The sequence below is a fragment of the Pyrus communis genome, chromosome 11, assembly GCF_041283825.1.
Source record: "Pyrus communis isolate YQ-2024b chromosome 11, ASM4128382v1, whole genome shotgun sequence".
Taxonomy (NCBI): domain Eukaryota; kingdom Viridiplantae; phylum Streptophyta; class Magnoliopsida; order Rosales; family Rosaceae; genus Pyrus; species Pyrus communis.
This window is the reverse complement of record NC_142575.1, coordinates 30,207,501-30,226,279: the sequence shown is the minus strand read 5'-3', so window position 1 is coordinate 30,226,279 and position 18,779 is coordinate 30,207,501. Positions and strand designations below refer to the sequence as shown.

The 18,779-nt window shown below is 35.3% G+C and overlaps 4 protein-coding genes across 6 annotated transcripts; all 4 read left to right on the top strand.

Moving 5' to 3' along the window:
* Nucleotides 1–1,778: 1,778 nt before the first annotated feature.
* LOC137743418 (large ribosomal subunit protein eL20z) lies at nt 1,779–3,926 on the top strand. The gene is made up of 4 exons (XM_068483305.2): nt 1,779–2,132; nt 2,681–2,756; nt 3,454–3,568; nt 3,717–3,926. Exons 1-4 carry the CDS (start codon nt 1,904–1,906, stop codon nt 3,774–3,776), a joined length of 480 nt encoding a protein of 159 aa, XP_068339406.2. The 5' UTR covers nt 1,779–1,903; the 3' UTR covers nt 3,777–3,926.
* A 1,000-nt stretch (nt 3,927–4,926) lies between these two features.
* Nucleotides 4,927–7,564, top strand: LOC137742703 (putative FBD-associated F-box protein At1g32375). 3 transcript variants are annotated; one of them, XM_088680082.1, is made up of 5 exons: nt 4,927–5,130; nt 5,236–5,315; nt 5,671–6,633; nt 6,849–6,980; nt 7,071–7,564. In XM_088680082.1, exons 3-5 carry the CDS (start codon nt 5,689–5,691, stop codon nt 7,389–7,391), a joined length of 1,398 nt encoding a protein of 465 aa, XP_088536208.1. In that variant the 5' UTR covers nt 4,927–5,130; nt 5,236–5,315; nt 5,671–5,688; the 3' UTR covers nt 7,392–7,564. The 3 variants fall into 3 exon arrangements, with proteins under 3 accessions (XP_088536208.1, XP_088536210.1, XP_088536209.1); XM_088680084.1 differs by lacking the exon at nt 4,927–5,130 and having other exon boundaries at nt 5,678–6,633; XM_088680083.1 differs by lacking the exons at nt 4,927–5,130; nt 5,236–5,315 and having other exon boundaries at nt 5,374–6,633.
* A 5,937-nt stretch (nt 7,565–13,501) lies between these two features.
* Nucleotides 13,502–15,298, top strand: LOC137742704 (F-box/FBD/LRR-repeat protein At2g04230-like). The gene is made up of 3 exons (XM_068482644.1): nt 13,502–14,494; nt 14,756–14,887; nt 14,996–15,298. The coding sequence occupies exons 1-3, from the start codon at nt 13,502–13,504 to the stop codon at nt 15,296–15,298; spliced, it is 1,428 nt and encodes a 475-aa protein (XP_068338745.1).
* Nucleotides 15,299–16,366: 1,068 nt separating this feature from the next.
* Nucleotides 16,367–17,325, top strand: LOC137741861 (F-box/LRR-repeat protein At3g59200-like). Its single transcript, XM_088680347.1, has one exon. It carries the CDS (start codon nt 16,367–16,369, stop codon nt 16,985–16,987), a length of 621 nt encoding a protein of 206 aa, XP_088536473.1. The 3' UTR covers nt 16,988–17,325.
* Nucleotides 17,326–18,779: the final 1,454 nt, after the last annotated feature.

The following is an 18,779-nucleotide window of genomic DNA, read 5'->3' as shown; positions in this document are numbered from 1 at the left end:
CATATAGCTTGTTTAAAGTGGTTTTCTCCACAGCTTTATATTTGACTAACTGCTAGATTTTTTATGATGGTGGATGTTTGAAAATTGTGTAATAAAGTGAAGTTTTATAATAAGGTCCCTCTTTTTCGTGCATCTATTGTTGACTTGGCTTAGGCAGGTTATGTAAGCGGTGTTCTGAACAAACAAATTTAATTATCAATTCGAATCCCAACTACATCATGTAAAACTTGTTCCATTATTTTGGTTTTTTGGCTCATACCTTCATCTTTCGGATTTGTTTTCGGCTTCTTGGTTGCTTCGAACAAGTTGAAAAAAAATTGTAATTTGTCGTTGCTCCTAATACGTTGAGAAGAGAAGTTCCGGATTGCTGAAATTTGTCTACCAAATAGTGTTCAGTCTGCTCCTCGATGTGCAACACAACTTTTTTGTTTCTTTTTGCTTTTGTTTTGGATATTTTGGCTGCCCAAGCCCATTGAATCTTCAGCGGAAGAGCCCACAGTAGGATAAGGCATAACTATTAACATCCAAGGCCAAATCAAGCCTCCTCAAAAATAACTTTTTCTTAAAAATTAAAATAATTCTTTAATTTATTGGTTAATAAAGGTAATCTTTTTGTCTATTTTTCGTGAGAAAGTTAAAAAAAAAAAAAAATTGGATTCCACACACTTTTATAAGTCTTTGATCATTGGATGACATAAATCAAACCATGGTGGACTGGTTGAGAAAGATTACGATTAATTAAAATAAATTTAATTTCAATCTGTTAATTATTGTGTCAAAATATGAAATGAAACATACTTAACATGATGGTTTTAAATTCACAACAAAATAAAGGGATGTGATATCCACACGTTCCGTTTTACTTCTCACATATCTTTTTAATTTTCGACCATCGGATCGAATGAATTGAAAAAAATTAACGAACAAAAATTATCAAGAAGTTTGTAAAAAGTAAAATGAATCATGTGGATAGCACATCCTTAAACTTGATATAAGTCCAATTTTTTGAGCCAATAGTAGGAATAGTCCAGTTTATTAAAATAAGTCCAATTTGTTATGTTTAATTATTTAATTATCAATAGTTATCTGTTCAATGATAAGATTTATTATAAAAATCAAATTTCTTCCCAATTATCTATTTGCTTATTTCTTTTTATTTATCTTTTTGTTATTTCTCGTTCTTCCTCCTACTTTAAACACCATTTATAGATTTTATTTTTAATTTTTATAATCAACCTATATCACAGGTTAATTATATTTATTTACCTATATGACAGATTCTTTGTTTATAATCAACCTGTCACAGATTAATGTGTCTTACTTGTAGGTATGTTATGTTTTTTCTACCTTTTAATTAGGTTTCATATCTCACATATAGGTATTATATACATTCATATATTTGTTACTTGAGTTAGGGTAGAATGTTTTGTAGATAAATTTATGTTAGTATATTAGTTTTTTTATTTTATAAGATATTAAATATATTCTTTTGGAGTTGGAAAATGCATAATATTAGAAGATTTTAATTGATTTTTAATATTTTTAGAAAATATAAAATGAGTATAAAAGCAATAAAAACATATAATTAGATAATTGAATACACTCCTAAAAACACTCTACATTTTTTAACCTAGATCTAAAAGCCCCTAAAATAAATGATCTAATCTATCGTTGTAGATGAGTTGTCGTTAATACATGATTGCAATATCACATGCCCAACGTGAAAACAAAATAAATCTAATTGACTTGTTGACTTGCTCCGACAGATCCCACGGTCCCACCTCGCGATCAATCTCCAAGTCTTAACTCCTAAGTTCCAACTTCCAGCAACCAAAACTCCGAACTCCAAATCCAAATCACACAACACAAAAAACTCGAAAACCAACGATTATTACAAGAAAATATGAGCGAAGACGAACAGAAGAGGGGAGTCTCAAGTGATCCTCATCACCGCTATCCGCTTCCACCCCCCGAGTACGGGACGTTCCAAGGAGTAGCCAACTACCGACCACCGCCTCCCCCGCATCACCCTCCGCCGACCGGGTTCCCTCAGCCTGTGCCGCCGCCGGGAGCCGGTGGCCCTTCAGCGCCTCATCCTGACTACTACACTCATGGATATCAAACCGTTCCTGGTATGCAATTGAGCCTCTATCTCTTGTTCTGTAGTAGCCCGGTGACTTAAATTTGAATGATGATGATACTTTGTGATCTTGATTAGTGAAACATGAGAGTAAAAAAATGGGATTTTTGTGTATTTTATGGTGGGATTGGAAGCTACAAGATCGGATCGAATTCAATATTTGTCTTTGTGTGTTGGAATTAGTTGACTTTTTCAGTCACTGCAACAACAACCCTTTTGATTTTATGAACAGAACAAGTAAAGACAATGGTGTTAATAACATCTCAGTTATTGGCTATGTCAAGAATCCCGTTTTCGTTCGCTGCTAGCGATTAGATCGTTTCTGTAATGGTGTGATTAGGGGATTAATGTTGTTGTTTTACGAGTGGGAATTTCGTAATTGAATGACTTGATTCTGTATGTTTGCTGCTTGTGTTCCATTTTCTGTTTTTTTTTTTTTTAGCTGGATGTGCGTTTTCACCACAGATCTTAATGAATGATGAATGGTTGTAATAGATGTCGGTTTATTAGACATCTGATTATATCCTCTGTTGTTTATAGGTTATGCAGTTGCAGAAGGACGACCAGTAAGAGAGCGTCGCCTTCCTTGCTGTGGTTGTGGACTTGGCTGGTGCCTGTAAGTTTTACTGCTTTGAATTTTAAATAGCTTTGCACAAGTTGATCGATATTACCTTTATGCATTGTTCTGTAATTATACGAAAACTGAATGTTTCAATCCTGATGTATGGGTTTACGACTTAAATTGACCCTGATATTTTCAACTAGTCTAGCATGGTAGGTTGATATTTAAGTGCTGGAACCTTTAATCAAGAAATTCAAATGCTGATCGTGCTTCGCGGTGTTCAAAAACTTATAGAACTTAGAACGGGAAAGCTGACAAGAAATCTACAACATCAATAGGAAAACTCTTTGTGCAGAGTCGTTTCTGTTTTGGCAATTGTCAAAAATGGAATAGGCTGAATTTGATGGACACAATTGTGACGTAAAAGTAAACATTTCTCATGTGCAAAGGTGTGAAAGAATTGAGTTTCGCAGAAGTTCAAGTAGCACGAGAAATGGGATTTGCGGCCGAACCAAAAAAGATAGTGCTTTAGTTGACATTACTCTCATTTCAATACAATTGACTATGATCACCTTTTCTGTTCATTGCTTCAAAAAACTAAGATCAGTTCCCTGGCTTCATTGAGAAAACAATAGGATCTGTTAAGTTTATATCTTCCATAATTTGTGCTTTCTCCTTCTGTTATCTTGAAACTATTAAGCATTCTATAACATCAATGAATATTTTTAAACTTAAGCTCTTTCTTTTGAAGGTTTATCTTTGGTTTCTTCCTAGCTACCGTCCCCTGGTATGTTGGTGCATTCATCTTACTTTGCGCCAGGATAGACCCCCGTGAGAAACCAGGATATATCGCTTGTACACTTGGCGTGAGTAACTTTTATGTCCTTTCACTGTTCAACTTATGTTTTATCTACCTCCAAGTTTCTTTTGTTCTTCAAATACTTGCCTCATTGCCGGTCTAATAGTCTTGTTTTGCGGCGCTAGTACCTTCGTCTAATACCGCTTTATGTTCAGGCCATTCTTGCAACAATTGCCATTGTCCTAGGTGCAACAAGGGGAAGTCATGACTGGTAATCCCACAGGGAGGAGTTTTATAGCTTGTATGATTGATATGTTATACGTGAGTCCAAACTCTGGGAAGCCTGTACATGGATATCAATCTGCTTATGAGTTATCACATACTGTTTGAACTTGTTTAATTCACTACCGTATCTTGACGGTTAAGATTTGACGATGCTATCTCTTTGTCAGCACGCCAACCAAAACGTTAAAGTATGTGTGTGTCAATGGCTTTCTAGCAGTCCTAGAACATTTATATATAGGCGTGGGACAAACGACGTGATGATTGGTGTGTGCGTGTTCCTGTGGATGAGATTTAAACAAGGTTGCGAGAAAATTAGAGATTTTGACGATGATGTCGAGGAAAAGGAGAAACAGAGGAGAAAAGCGAGAGAACACAAAGCTCAGTATTTTACTATTTCTACGACAAAAAATAAAAAAAAGACAGAATACTTTGTAGGGACGCAAACCCCACATACAACTAGGGATGGAAAAAATTCTCAAAAATCCTGAATCGTCCCGAAATTTGATCGAAAAATACTCGAATCAAAATTCTCGAAATCGAACCAATCTTGAAAGTTTCGGTTTGGGATTCGGGCTTCTCTATGAAATTGTTGGGTAATTCCGAATTGAACCGAATATTATATTTAATTTTTTTTTTTCAATATTATATATATATATATTTATTTATAGTTATAATTACAAATAACTTGGATCGTTGGATTAGTTAAGATTTAATCTCAACCATCCACTGTAAATTAGGTCTCTATTTCCCTTGGAGTAAATAGTAGCTGGTTCTTCAACTTTAATCAAATCAGAGCAATGATCCCTCAACTAAAAATTCATTACCATTGGTCCCTCAACTCATTAAAATGTGTAGTTATGATCATTTTCGTCAATTTCGTTAGAATTTTGTCAAAATAAGTTATGTTGGAAGAAACATTGCTTCAATTGAGGTCCCTCCAACTCATCAAAACGTGTAGCTAGAGTTATTTTTGTTAACTTCTTAGAATTTTGTCAAAATGAGTTATGTTGGAAGGACTATTGCTACAATTGGGTTAAAATTGAGAAACCATTTCTCTGATTGAATTAACGTTAAGTGACCAATAATAATAGATATATATTTTTAATTAAATGATTATTGCTCTAATTGATTTAACCATTTTTACAATTTACTCTTTTCCTCGAACCTTTTTCAGTCTCTCATTCTCGAATCGTCTGCGAACTCAAGCTGAAACCCACCCTCTCTGACGCCGCTCCTCCGTCGACCCTCTCCGACGCGAATCCGGCCAGCAACAAGCAAGCCACACACAGAGAGAAGTAAGCACATCTTCTCCGACGCGAAGCCGACGCGAATCAAGTCCCAAAAAGGTAAGGGTTTCTGATTTTCGATGGGTTTTTGTTCTTTAGGTACAACATATGAACTTTTCGACTCAATATTCTCTCTCTCTCTCTCTCTCTCTCTCTCTCTAAATCAAGGTCTGAGTCCAGACTCTTGATTCAATTAAAAAAATCATTCATTTCCAGGGCCATCTTAGAAGCTTTTGTCAACAGGTACTCTTCTTCTTAACCTTTTCACTTGTTTAGTCTGTTTGCTTATATATATACATATATATATATATATATATATATATAACGTATATATACACATATATTAAATATTTGTTTGAAGGTGACTCTGTTGTTCACAAGGATGTTTTATTGGATATTCTTTTGATTTCCTGCATAACCAAGGATTTGCCTATATAATACTTGTTCTTATAAAATTCCCCAATTTTTTATTATACGTCTAAAATTTTACCATCTATTTCATTTGCTTTAGTTTTTTTGAATTTTTACATTGAAAGACTTGCTAAGTTATCAAGGCTAGGTAGAACACAGTAGTGATCTCAGTAATGTTTTTTATTAGCCATCAGGGTACAAGCCAATGGATTTGAAATCGAAGCGTCAAGAGGGAGTTGACAGGATCAGTGAATTGCCAAATTCACTTCTTTGCCACATACTTTCGTTCCTTCCGATATTAGATGCTGTGCAGACTACCATTCTGTCAAGAAGATGGAAGAACTTATGGACTTCTCTTCCCGAACTTGAATTTAATGACGAGGGGTTCAATCAATCATGGACTGAATTCAATCGTTTTATGACGTTTGTTGATCGTGTACTTTTCCTTCATGACTCAACAGACATAAAAAAATTCAGTTTTAAACTTTCTAGGCATAGGCAACACTGTAGAGGACCAACGTTGGAGCACTTCATTCATATTTATCGTTGGATCTGCACTGCTCTTAGGCACAATGTTGTTGAACTTGATCTTGATCTTTTGGATTACGATTGCAAAAGATTTGAGTTGCCTCAAAGCCTCTTCTTGTGCAAAACACTGGAGATTTTGAAGGTATCGTCAACTTCTACTACCTATGCTCCTCCTACATCAGCGTGTTTCCCGAGTCTCAAGGTCCTAAATGTCTATGTAATGAAACTTGATCAATCAGTTGCAAATCTTTTTTCTTGCTGCCCTGTACTTGAAGATTTGAGTATAGATGTAAATTCAAAAGTAGTAGTTTCAAATGTAAACATCTCTGCACCTAGATTGAAGGCGTTAAGGATATGGTTCGGCAATGACTTTAAACGTAATTTTGGGGACGATGATCGTGTCCGGTTTTTTATTAATGCTCCAAATCTTGTAAAGTTAGCAATTGTGGCTGGCGATTTTTTCTCATATATTGATTTGGAGAATGAAGAATCTCTAGTCGAAGCAAAAGTTCTTTTCAGGCATGTAGACGAAAATTCTCGCCACATTGCTGATCGTGCAACTAAGTTGCTAGCAGGAGTTTCCAATGTTAGAAATCTCTCTGTTTCGGTTCCAATTTTGAAGGTAACTACGCCCTAGGTTGCTTTCACCTGTTTACCATTTTTCTTAAACTTTCTTGTTCTTATTGTTCTTTCAGCGATACCAAACATTAATTGTGGTTGTGACTGGAAGCTTTTCTTCTTTAAATTTGGAATGTTACGAGTTCAACTAATATGTTATGCATTTCGTATATTTTGTTTGAGCATCAACTTTTGATTGATCAATAACTTTTCATGCAGGCTTCGTATCTGCCTACTTTTGAAAATTTAATCCAACTGGAGCTGATTCTTCGTGATTGCAATTACTGGGAGTTTCTAACAGGATTTCTGAACAATTGCCCTGTCTTGAAACATTTTGTCTTTCAAAATAATGTAAGATGCACTTTCTCTTGTGCAGCTTGATTTCCAACATGCGGCTCTTAACGATTCTTATTTTTTCTGTTCTTTTAAAAATATTGGCAGGGCAACACATGGTATAAGGAGGAACATGAGCGTCGATGGAATTCAGGCTACAATCCACCAGACATCGTGCCTCTTTGTTTGTTGTCACATCTCGAGACCATCACCATGAGGGAGTTCAAGGGTCAGCGAGATGAGATGGAAGTTGCTAAGTATTTGTTGAAGAATGGCGAAGTTTTAAGTAGGATGACTATTTATACACGTACTTCTCCAAGATCAGGTAAATTTTTGTGTTCGGAAGACGAGATGTACAGGAAATTTTCAACATTTGAAAAGGGTTCAAAGACATGTCAAGTTGAATTTGTAAAGAATGTGCGATATTAGGATATAGAGTGGGTTCAAGGACGTGCAATTGTCGTTAAACAAATTTCTCTGTTGATGGAAATGACTCTACCTAGTTTCGTACGGCTGTTGTTCTTGATTTTTGCTTCTGTAATATTCTAACGTCTAGAGATTGTGTATGGATTTTATTTATGAATTTGTAGATAAATTCTTGATATTATTGAGCATCGTAGTTTTTCGATTGTGGAATTCCAAGCTTCCTCAGACGAATCATATGATCTGTTAATTGTATTTTCTTTCATAATATCTATCGTCCTTGGTGCAACAAAGGGAAGTCGTCACTGATAATCTCACAGGGAGGAGTTGTTGCTTAATATTTCAAGCAATTGGTAAGTTTGGAACAATTAATCTTTCTAGTCAGAATAAGACGAGCACTGAATGGTCTCCACTGTCACCAATAATATCCATATCCGTTTTGAAATGCTTTTAAAATGACAGAAAGCGTTTTCAACTATTTTAAAAGTACTTCTAAACGAGCCGTTGGTATATATATAGTTCTCAATTGAGAAATTGGACCAAATTTGCGAAAATTCAAAATGTAATAAGGGAGAATATTTATCAAAAGCAATTAGGAATAACGGAAACTTCTAATACAATTTCAACCTGGAGAATAAGTAGCACCCTTGCCTCTCCAAATTCGGTTGATCTGATCCGACAGTAGAGCATGAATTATACATAGGGAAGTTGTGATTATGCGGTGTTTTTAAGAAATTGTAGGGTGTCAAATGAATGGAGCCTACGAAAATCACTTCTGAAAAAAGAATTACAAGAATAATAGTGCATGACTTTCTTGTTCTTAAACTTCTGAAAAAAAGTTTTTGACCAAGGCATATAACGTGCCACAGGACGCACTGGCGGAGTCACAGTAAGGGTTACCCCGGGCTATAGCCTAGGTAGTTTTTGATAGAAAATAAAATTTTACATGTAATTTTTATTGATTTTCGAATGTAGATTACCATATATTTAGTCATTAATTCAAATTCTCTCGGTTTAATTATATAATACAGTATACAAACCGTCTTTTTGTCTCACATCTTTTTTCTCATCGCTTCTTGTACATGTACAAGTTTGAATTTGTTTGAATAACGAAAATTCTTGGCTAACCTTGCAAAAATTTTCTTCAGCTAGCTGAAAATGTAGTATCAAGTTTCTTTGTTCAGAAAGATTTAATTTTTAAGCTAGCCCACCCGATGAAAAATTTCTAACTCCGTCATTGAAAGGACGAAAACAAAAGGCGCAAAGGAGACTCTTTTTTATCATCCAATATCGGAGTGATGCTCCAACTTTTTTCTCCCGGCCAGCACACGCCAATTTCCGTAGAAGAAAAAATTGCAGCCGCCGTACATTCTGAAATATTTGAACTGGATAGTGCAATTTTACCAAGAAAGCGGTCGGCTTTTCCATCTCCATATTTTTCGAAAGATGGAATTTTTGTCAAGGAAGGAAGTTCGTGTTTGGGTCCTGAAAGAGGGTTTAGTAGAAATACTTGAGAGTTTTCTTCATTGACCATAATCAACCAACCTTTATGGGAACTATGAAACCGCCCTTCATTTTGCTTAGACAACCCTAACTTGATAACTTCACCCTCAGGTGGTATGGAGAACTCTTAAGTAGTTGTAACTTGGTTGATCTCGACGGACAAATGGCAAGTGTAATTGTTAATAAGGATTTATTTTTTACGAATTCTACGATTTTACGATATGTTTCACCTTCGCTGTTAAAAGTTCTCTGTCTTTCTAGTTTATTGCCGCTACTTGGAATTGCTAACGGAGTTTCTCAAGAGATTAAACTGTTTATAAAGTTGTGAAATCATCATTTTGTTTGTCCAAGATGAATCTGTTTGCAATCGGTTGTTTTCTTCTGTTGAATTGTCTTGTCAACTCTGTTTATCTTCTTCAACTATGGAGTGATTCGGTTATGGTGGTTATTCAGTTTTCACTTCATGTATTTGCAATGGAGAATGTGCAATTTCACTTAACTGTTAATTTCCCTTCTTCCTATATATGTAGCGATCTAGGAAAGCAGTGATCATTGGAGAAAAATTATGATTAAATTTCTTCATACTTTCAACAATGTAAAGGAAAATCAAATGTCGGAAGACAAGTTGCTTTCTTTTGGTCTTTCATAGAACCTGGGTCCTATATGTTTCTGTTTAGAGCGGGCTTCCACAGGTAAAATATTGATGAACGAAACGAAGCAATGGTTATTCCATTCCTGCATATCTTCCACGCTGAATCGATAATGACTAGTATTATGCTCCCGACTTCGAGGAACCATTTGATAATCATTTGGTTTTAGTTCTTAGTTTTCTTAGTTCCCATATTGTGCTCCTCTTACATTGTAACTATAATCAAGGTTCAAAAAAGTATGAGGATTAGTTCGTGTATAATTTTACCAATCTGGGTAGCCATTAAACGTTGTTAGGTGTCACTCATGGTTTGTTGAAATAAAATAATTCATTAATTAAATTTTACTGTCGGCTTCAGTTAGAATCTAAATTCATCTCTAAAGGAGATGTCAAATTTAAACCTAAACTTTAAATTTGAAAGCTTATATGGCACTCTGACATCTTTTAAATTTTTACTCTCCACCCGACGTGCCAAATTTTAAACATAAAACAAAAAATTATATTTATTTTCTTTGCATTGGGAATGAAAGAAAAAGAATTAAAAGGTATAAAAATATTAAAATATAGCATCGGTAATGAAAAGAAACAAAAAGGCAGTGCTTTAAATCAATAAAAAGCATTTAATAATTAATTAATTTTTTTTTTTGAAGGCACTGTCAAATTTGGCAACAAGGGAAAGAGATGTATTTCCATGTCATGCCACATGAGATTTGGTTTCTCAGTTGGAAAATATTATTGCTGTCTTTTATTATCGTTATTGCTAATTTGGACATTTTGACATCTTTTGTAGAGATGCTCTAAGAGGCCACACACTATCGTAGTTCTGGCAGCATTAACTTGGATGATGATCATATAAAATTAATTAAATTAGATTAATTAATTGAGCATATTGGACATGGTTTTAATTAAATAGGCTTTACGCTTTATTTAATTTAAAGGGGTCCAATTCACAAGCCCGAATAAACAAGTGATTGGGCTTGATGAATGGAACAAAGCCCATGGCGTCAAAGCCTAAGGAGAGGTGCGGCAAGGGGGCATATGTGTGTGTGTGTGTGTGTGTGTGTATCCCTTGTGTTTTCTCTCTCATATGCTAAGTGCAATTAGTTTTGTCCCTCAAAATCCTAATCCAAAAACACCTTAATTAGTGCCGCCCAAACCATATTGATCAAAGTGAGAGATACTGCTAGCACATTTGAATTAATCGGCCTCATCATATGTTGCTAGTTTATCAGTGTGGATATTCTTAGAGGCTCAACAATTGAGAAGCTTCACATGATCAATTATAAGGAGGAAGATCGTGAGCATGTGGATGCTCTAGTCAAGCAGCATGTTCATGACTAAGGATTCAAGTAAGTATCTCTCTGCCATCTTTATTTAAATTTGTTGCTTTATATGTTAATTATAACCAACATGATATATAATCAGGATAACATATTGTATGCTATTTATTATTTTTTCATGCGTATTTAATTATTCAAATTAAGTTTATCCCAATAATATGCTCTAAAATCCAACAAGTGGTTGGTGGTGTTAGTGGTGGTGGGGGGTGATGGCGGTGGATAATATGTTGGTGGTTTGTGATGTTAGTGGCGGTGGCTATGCATGTGGTGTTGGTGTTAGTTGTGGCTATGGTGAGACAGTGGAGGTGGTGATGGACATGGTGGCGAGGGTTATGCCAGTGGAAGATATGGTGGTGGCGACGATGGTGGTGGGGGTATCAGTTGTGGTGATGGTGAGACAGTGAAGGTGGTGGTGGACATGTTGGCGATGATTATGGCGGCGATAGCGGTAGTGGTGGTGTCAAAGATGGTGTGCGGTGGTGGGTGGTGATGATGAGACAGTGGCAAATGTTGTGGTGGTGGTGGTGATGGTGGTTGTGTCAAAGATGGTGGCAGTGATGGCGATGATGGTGAGATATTGAATGTTGTGTTGGTGGCAATGGTGAGTATAGGGTTATTGATGACATACATAATTTTATTTGTTATTAAAACTCTAATTGTGTTTTATAATTGTGAGATAGTGGTGGTGGTGGTGTCTAAGATGGTGTGCGGTGGTGGTGATGATGGTGAGACAATGGTGAATGATGTGGTAGTGGTGGCGATGGCAGTTGTGTCAAAGATGGTGGCAATGGTGGCAATGATGGTGAGGTAGTGGATGTTGTGGTGGACCTGGTGGTGGCAATGGTGAGTATAGTGTTAGTGATGACATACTTAATTTATTTTTTTTATTTATTAAAACTCTAACTGTGTTCTATAATGCATATCTTATTTTGATAACTATTAATGAAAAACACAAGAAATATCATTTTATATTTTTTTTAAACAAACGATATTATTTAAACTAAAAGGGAGGAGGTGGGTTTAGTCTTACAATGGATTAGTAATCATGTAGTTCAAATTCGTTTTTGACGAAAATCGAACCTAAAACTTCTCACTTACAAGTAGTGGAAAGGAATACCACTAGATCGTAGTACTAAATGACAAAAAATATCAATTTTTTGTTCTACAAAACTTAGAGGGGTGTATTCAATTGGGAATTAGAGAGATTTTAATGGGTTTATAAATAAATGAATTTTTATAGAGTTTAATTGATTTGTAGAGATTCTATGTAAAATGTTGATTCAATCTCTCGAAACCTCATGGAGAGATGTGAGATTTGTGGATGCTTAAAATAAACTACAAAATCTCTCTAATTCCCTCTAATTTCTCAACTTTTCTTTAAAATCAAATTCTAGATGAATACACGTGGAAAGTTATAAATTTTTTTTTTTAAATCTCAATTGAATGCACCCAGATTTATAAGGATTTTAATAAACTATCTTAAAATCTTGATTAAATACACATTGAATTTCAGATAATCACTTAAACTCCTGATTGAATACTCCTAGATTCATTAAAAGAATAAAAATCTCTCAAAATCTAAATTGAATACACCCCCATAGGCTAGGTATAGGATTTGTTGTGGTATAGAATAGGTTATCTATTTTGTTTAAATTTTTTACATCAAGAAAATGGAGAGAGCTTAGATAAATTTAGAGGGAAACTATGTATTAACTTCAATGATACGAAGTAGATATACATTAAATCCCTTTTTTTTCATTTTTTTTTTTTTTTTTTTTTTTTGAAATTCAAATATCTTTCCCAATCAATCCCTACATGAATTACAATTCCAAATCATACGCACACAATCAATTAAAATCAAGATATACATGCAATCGTTTTTGTAATTTAAAATCTCTTTCCAAATCAATCCCTACATGATCAATTACAATTCCAAATCATAGCACACAATCAATTAAATCAAATTTAAAATATTTCCGTATTAATTCTTACCTAATATATTAAAATATTGTTGTATTAAAAATAAAAATTAGATAAAAAACGAAAAAACGTAATTTTAAATTTTGAATGCTAGATTTGCAAAACTGAAAAGCAATGTGCTATAAGGAGAGAAGTAGGAAAACAAAACCTTAGCATTTTCCCACCATTTCTCAGCAGATAATTATCAGTGATTTTCCCTGCGCTGGCATCGTCGTGCTGGACCATCTTTGAGTCTCTTATCAGGTAATTTCCTCGTAACTTTTCACTTCTTACCATCTATTTGCTTACCAAGAAAATTGAGAAAATATTTAAGCTCTTGCCTTTGTGTTCTTGGTCTCGATATCTCTTGAGAAAGACACAATCCCCAATTTTTATTTTCTAATTATGTATTATATATATAGCCTCTGCAAAGTTGTTGTGGTTATTATTCTCTTGACAATTCAGTTTGTTACATCAGAAATCTTCACAAAATTTTACTGAGAAAATTCAATCCTTCTTTTAATAATTTTGAAGTGTACATGTATTTGGATAACCATGTATGAAATTTTACCTAGGATATATAAAACCTAGCTTCTTAGCTTCAAATCTACAGCAATGATTGCAATTTTAACCAACTATTTTTTCTGAAAACCACCAGGGTATAAATGGAATCGAATTCAAAGCATCAAGGAGTTGATAGGATCAGTAAATTGCCAGATGCGCTTCTTTGTCACATACTTTCATTCGTTCCAACTATATATGCTGTATGGACCACTGTTTTGTCTAAACGATGGAAGAACTTATGGATTTCAGTTCCCAATTTGAATTTTGATGAAGACGATTTACCTGAAACTTATAGGGTTGACAAAAATCGCATTATGAACTTTATTAATCGTACACTTTCCTTTCATGGCTCATCAGACATCCAAAAATTCCTTCTTTGTTGTAGGCGTGAACAGGATTTCAGTGCTAAGGATTTCTCTCATATTGGTAGATGGATTAGAACTGCCGTTAGGCGTAATGTTGTTGAATTGGATCTTCATCTTACCCTTGATAGTAACACGCCTAGTCGTGAATTCAAAATCCCTCAAAGTCTTCTCAGGTCTAAAACCCTAGTGGTTTTGACTGTGTATTCAAATTGTATTACCTATGCTCCTACAAAAGGGTGTTTCCCGAGTCTAAAGGTCCTTTCTATTTCAGTTGTCTGGCCAGACACTGATTCCTTTACTTCCCTGGGAAATTTTTTTTCTTCTTGTCCTATACTTGAAGAATTGAGTATAGATCTGAGTTTAAGATTTCGTGATGTCTTGAATTTCTATATATCTGCACCTTTATTGAAGACGTTAAGAATTTCTCTGGACCATCCGAGTTCTCGTCATTGGACCAAGTACTTAATTAATGCCCCAAAGCTGGAAAATCTTTGTCTCAGTGACAATGTTTTGTCAAGTTACTTTCTGAAGAGTTCAGTGTCTCTTGTCAGAGCTGAAATTGATTTCAAAGACAGATTTCCATGTGACAATGCTAGCTATTCAGATGAAGATGAATTTTGGGGCCTTCCAGATAAACGTCTTGGATTTTCTAACAGGGCAACTCCATCCCTGGAAAAATTTTCAGATGTAAAATATCTTTCTCTGTCTGGCGTTCCTTCACTGTTGAAGGTAAATATGCTCCTACTTATTTACAGTTTGTTAGAATTTGATTTGGGATGAAAATATTTAATAAACTTGAATTGTCATAAGAAAGTTCTTACATTTCTTCCCTGATATTCTAAACTTAATAATCGAGCTGCGAGAGAACATCCATTGAATTCCCCTTATTTTCCTTTCTTACCCCATTAATTGTTATTATTAATTGTTCTCTGATTGAAATGGTAAGCAAATGTTCAATTTCTGATTGATCAACATTTTTTTTTAATGAAGGTGCATGATCTTCCTGCTTTTAATAATGTGAGCCAATTGGAACTTACTCTTTATGATGGTGACTACTGCGAGTTGGTAATTGAGTTGCTCAAGAGATCACCTAAACTGGAATATCTTGCCTTAGGAGATCAAGTAAGATGTATTTCCCCTTATTCTTCATGATGGTACCAGCATGCAGCTTTTAACAATTTTCATTTCATTCGTTCTTAATTTGGTATTACGTGTATATGCAATTGTCAGTATTTCAGCTGTAGAGAACTATTCTCAGAGCACTCACAAGATCGATGGAATCCACCAGAGCTTGTGCCTGATTGTTTGTTGTCACACCTCAAGACTATCTCCTTGAGAGGATTTCAAGGAAGCCAGGACGAGATGGAAGTAGCAAAGTATTTGTTAAAGAACAGTGACGTTTTGAAGAAGCTTACTATTTATCCCGGGATGCATATTCCTAGAGAGCAGTGGTATGAACAAGAGAAGCTGGTATACAAGGAACTTTGTGCGTTTAAATGGGGTTCGAAGACTTGTCGAGTTGAATTTATCTAGGATGCAGTTTTAAGGATTTTATGTTTGAGAAGTCCACAATTTTAGAACATGTTTATTCTTCGCGGTTAAAATTTAGAATATGTCTATCTTATAAGTTTCGTTGCCGCTACTGGAATTGCTAACAGAGTTTCTCCAGAGATCAAATTATTGTTGGGAATTTCTAGCAATGTTTATTTTCTTAAATGTTGAGAGATCATTCAGTCTGAAATGTCTTGTTAGCAAATATAAGTGTGCATTGGTGCATATAAAATTTTAGTAAATACACAATCGCCCGCTTGCGAGAGAGCATACCACTAGATAGTAGTCCACCAACGTTAAACACGTGGACTATCACGTGACCACACTCCAATACTAAATATTTTTCCAATACTACGGACACTCAGTCAAATCGAGTATAGAGACATCAAATTGAACTTTCTAACGTTGTGTTTGGATGACTGCAATGCACTCGGAATTTGAACAAAAGCCATAGCACGTGAAACAGTTCGAATATGTAGATTAGCATTTCATTAAAAGGCTCAAAAGCTGATCAAACGACACAAGCAAGCCCAAAGACCAACATGCTCAAGGGAAAAAACTAGAACTGCAAGCTGGAAACTGAGCAGACTAGAAGAAGACAAAATCTGGAGAGGGTAAAGCTGAATTCAAATTCGAATCAATTTCGAGCAAGAGAGAGTAAAACCCTATATTCTCAGCTGGCTATAGAAAGATGGTGAAACGCTGTCATTCGGGATGCTGAATGGGTTCTCATTTTCTCAGCTTCATCCACCATTTCTCAGGTATTTTTTCTTCATAACTTTGTGCCTTCCTTGCTATCTGTTTGGTAAATTCAGTCATATATATATAGGGTGGGCCGTACAACTATTCTCATTTTTACCAAAGAATGAGGATCCCCTTGGATAAAGGGCATGTATATATGTGTGTGTGTGTGTGTGTGTGTGTGTGTATGTATTTAACCAAGCATTGGGTATATTAATATTCTCCTTTTTTTTATGTATTTGAAATGTTACATTAAGAAACTTGCTCAAATAATTTTTTGATAAGCCATCAGGATCAGGGTACTTAGCAATGGGTTCGGAATCGAAGCGTCTACAGGGAGTTGATAGGATCAGTCAATTGCCAAATCCACTTATTTGCCACATGCTTTCGTTCGTTCTGATATTAGATGCTGTGCAGACTACCATTCTGTCAAGAAGATGGGAGAACTTATGGGTTTCTCCACCCAATCTGGAATTCGATGACGAGTGTTTCCCCTTTTCATGGATTTTTCACAAACATTTTATGCTGTTTGTTGATCACGTACTCTCCCTTCATGACTCAACAGACATCCGAAAATTCAGTCTGCATAGGAAAGAATCTATAGAAACAACGATGGAGGAATTCTCCCGTTTTCATAATTGGGTTTGCACTACTATTAGACATAATGTTGTTGAACTTGATCTTGATCTTTTGGATAACAATAACAAGAGTTTTGGCTCTTTTGAGTTCCCTGAAAGCGTCTTCTTATGCAAAACACTGGAAGTTTTAAAGGTGTCGTCAACTTCTATTTTCTGCTTGTCTTCTACTCCTACATCAGGGTGTTTCCCGACTCTCATCGAGGTTGAGTATCTTGATGATTCAGTTGAAGAGCTTTTTTCTCGTTGCCCTGTACTTGAAGATTTGAAGATAGATGCAAATTTAATTGTGTAAGACTGAAGACATTGAACGTATGGTTGAAAGATGAATATATTCCTGTTCAAGAATCGGATGATGAAGATGTTGCTTTTTTTATTAATTCTCCAAATATGGAAAAGTTAGCAGTCGTGAGTAGTAGATTCTTCTCATGTGTTCATTAGGAGAATGCAAAATCTCTAGCGAAAGCGAAAATTCGTTTGATCACGCATTTCATATTATTTTCACATGGCTAACCGGGAAACTAGGTTACTAGCGGGAATTTCCAATGTTAAATATCACACTCTTGAAGTTCCAATTTTGAAGGTAACTATGCCCTAGCTTGTATACATTATTTGCCATTCTTCTTACACGTTTTTTTTGTGAATAGTAATCTTTCTTGCAGGTTTCATATCTGTCTGCTTTTAAAATTTTGGTCAAATTGGAGCTGGTTCTTCGCCATTGCAATTACTGGGAGTGTCCAACAGAGGCTTAGAAGAATTCACCTATTCTGAAACATTTTGTCTTTCAAAATAATGTAAGATATAATTTCACTTGTGCTATATGACTGTAAAATGTGCAGGCTCTTACAGATTCTTATTTTCCGTTCTTTTAAGAAATTGTCAGGGAAACAAATGGTATTACGAGGAAGATGAGTGTCAATGGAATTTGGGGAATCCGCCAGACATTGTGCCTTTTTGTTTGTTGTCGCACCTCAAGACCATCTTCATTAGGGATTCAAGGGTCAGCAAGATGAGATGGAAGTTGCAAAGTATTTGTTGAAGAACGGCGTAGTTTTGGACAAGATGACTACTTCTTCGGGTGATCTGAACTGCACAAAAGAGGGCTCGATGCTGCCTTCCATTCTTTGTTCATTCTTTTGAGATGTTATTTGATAAGGAATGGAACTGAGAGATCCCGCCCAGATTCCGTCTTCACTGACCGAGTAGCTGTCAAGAATTTTTAATGGTCGAGAGGGGTTCAATAACTTGTCAAGTTGAATTTACCTAAATGCGGTTTTAGGATTCAAAATCAAAGGGGTTCGGAGACTTGTCAAAGTTGTAATAGCATCGTCTTCGTAATTAGAAGTTAGAATCTGCATCCGTCTGTCATATGAACTGAACTGCGAACGGAGTTTCTCAAGAAATCAAACTGCTGTTGGGAATTGCTAAACAAAGTTTATTTTCTTAAGAGATGATCCAATCTGTTGTCTAGTTAGCTAATGTAATGCAATTGTGCATTGGTATTTGATATGTGTGTTTATTTGGATGACAAAAATCAAAGACTACGAGTAATTATTCCGTGGTATTGGAGTACCGTCATTTGGTATAATTCGTCATTACACTATAATGCAAGTGGAGATTTTGTTACTGAACCATAGAAGTGGAAAAAGCAACCAATTGCTATACTTCAGTATGACATACAATAATATTTTCAGGACTGAACACTAAGTCAAACCGTGAGTAAAAAGACATGTTCGAATGACTGCAGTAAACTAGAGTTTAGTCTAAACTAAATATCAAAATGAACTAGTTCACTGTTCTTTCCATACCCAGAACTCAGGTGTATGGGTGAGCATTCTGTTGAGAATCAATGTTAGGTAGAATCAATGTTAGGTATGGTTGAGTGGAAAAAAATTAGGTGCAATTAATGGGTTTTGTGTGGTAGCAAATAATCTTAGTTTAATTAAGTGTGTGGTGTAGCTTTCATTTGGTTTGCTATAAATACCCAAGTCCTCAAGCATTGTATATCATCCAAGGAGAAACAAAGCCTAGAGCTAAATAAGAAAAGCTTTGCTAATTAGTTTGTTTTGTGAGCTTTCTTTAAGAGT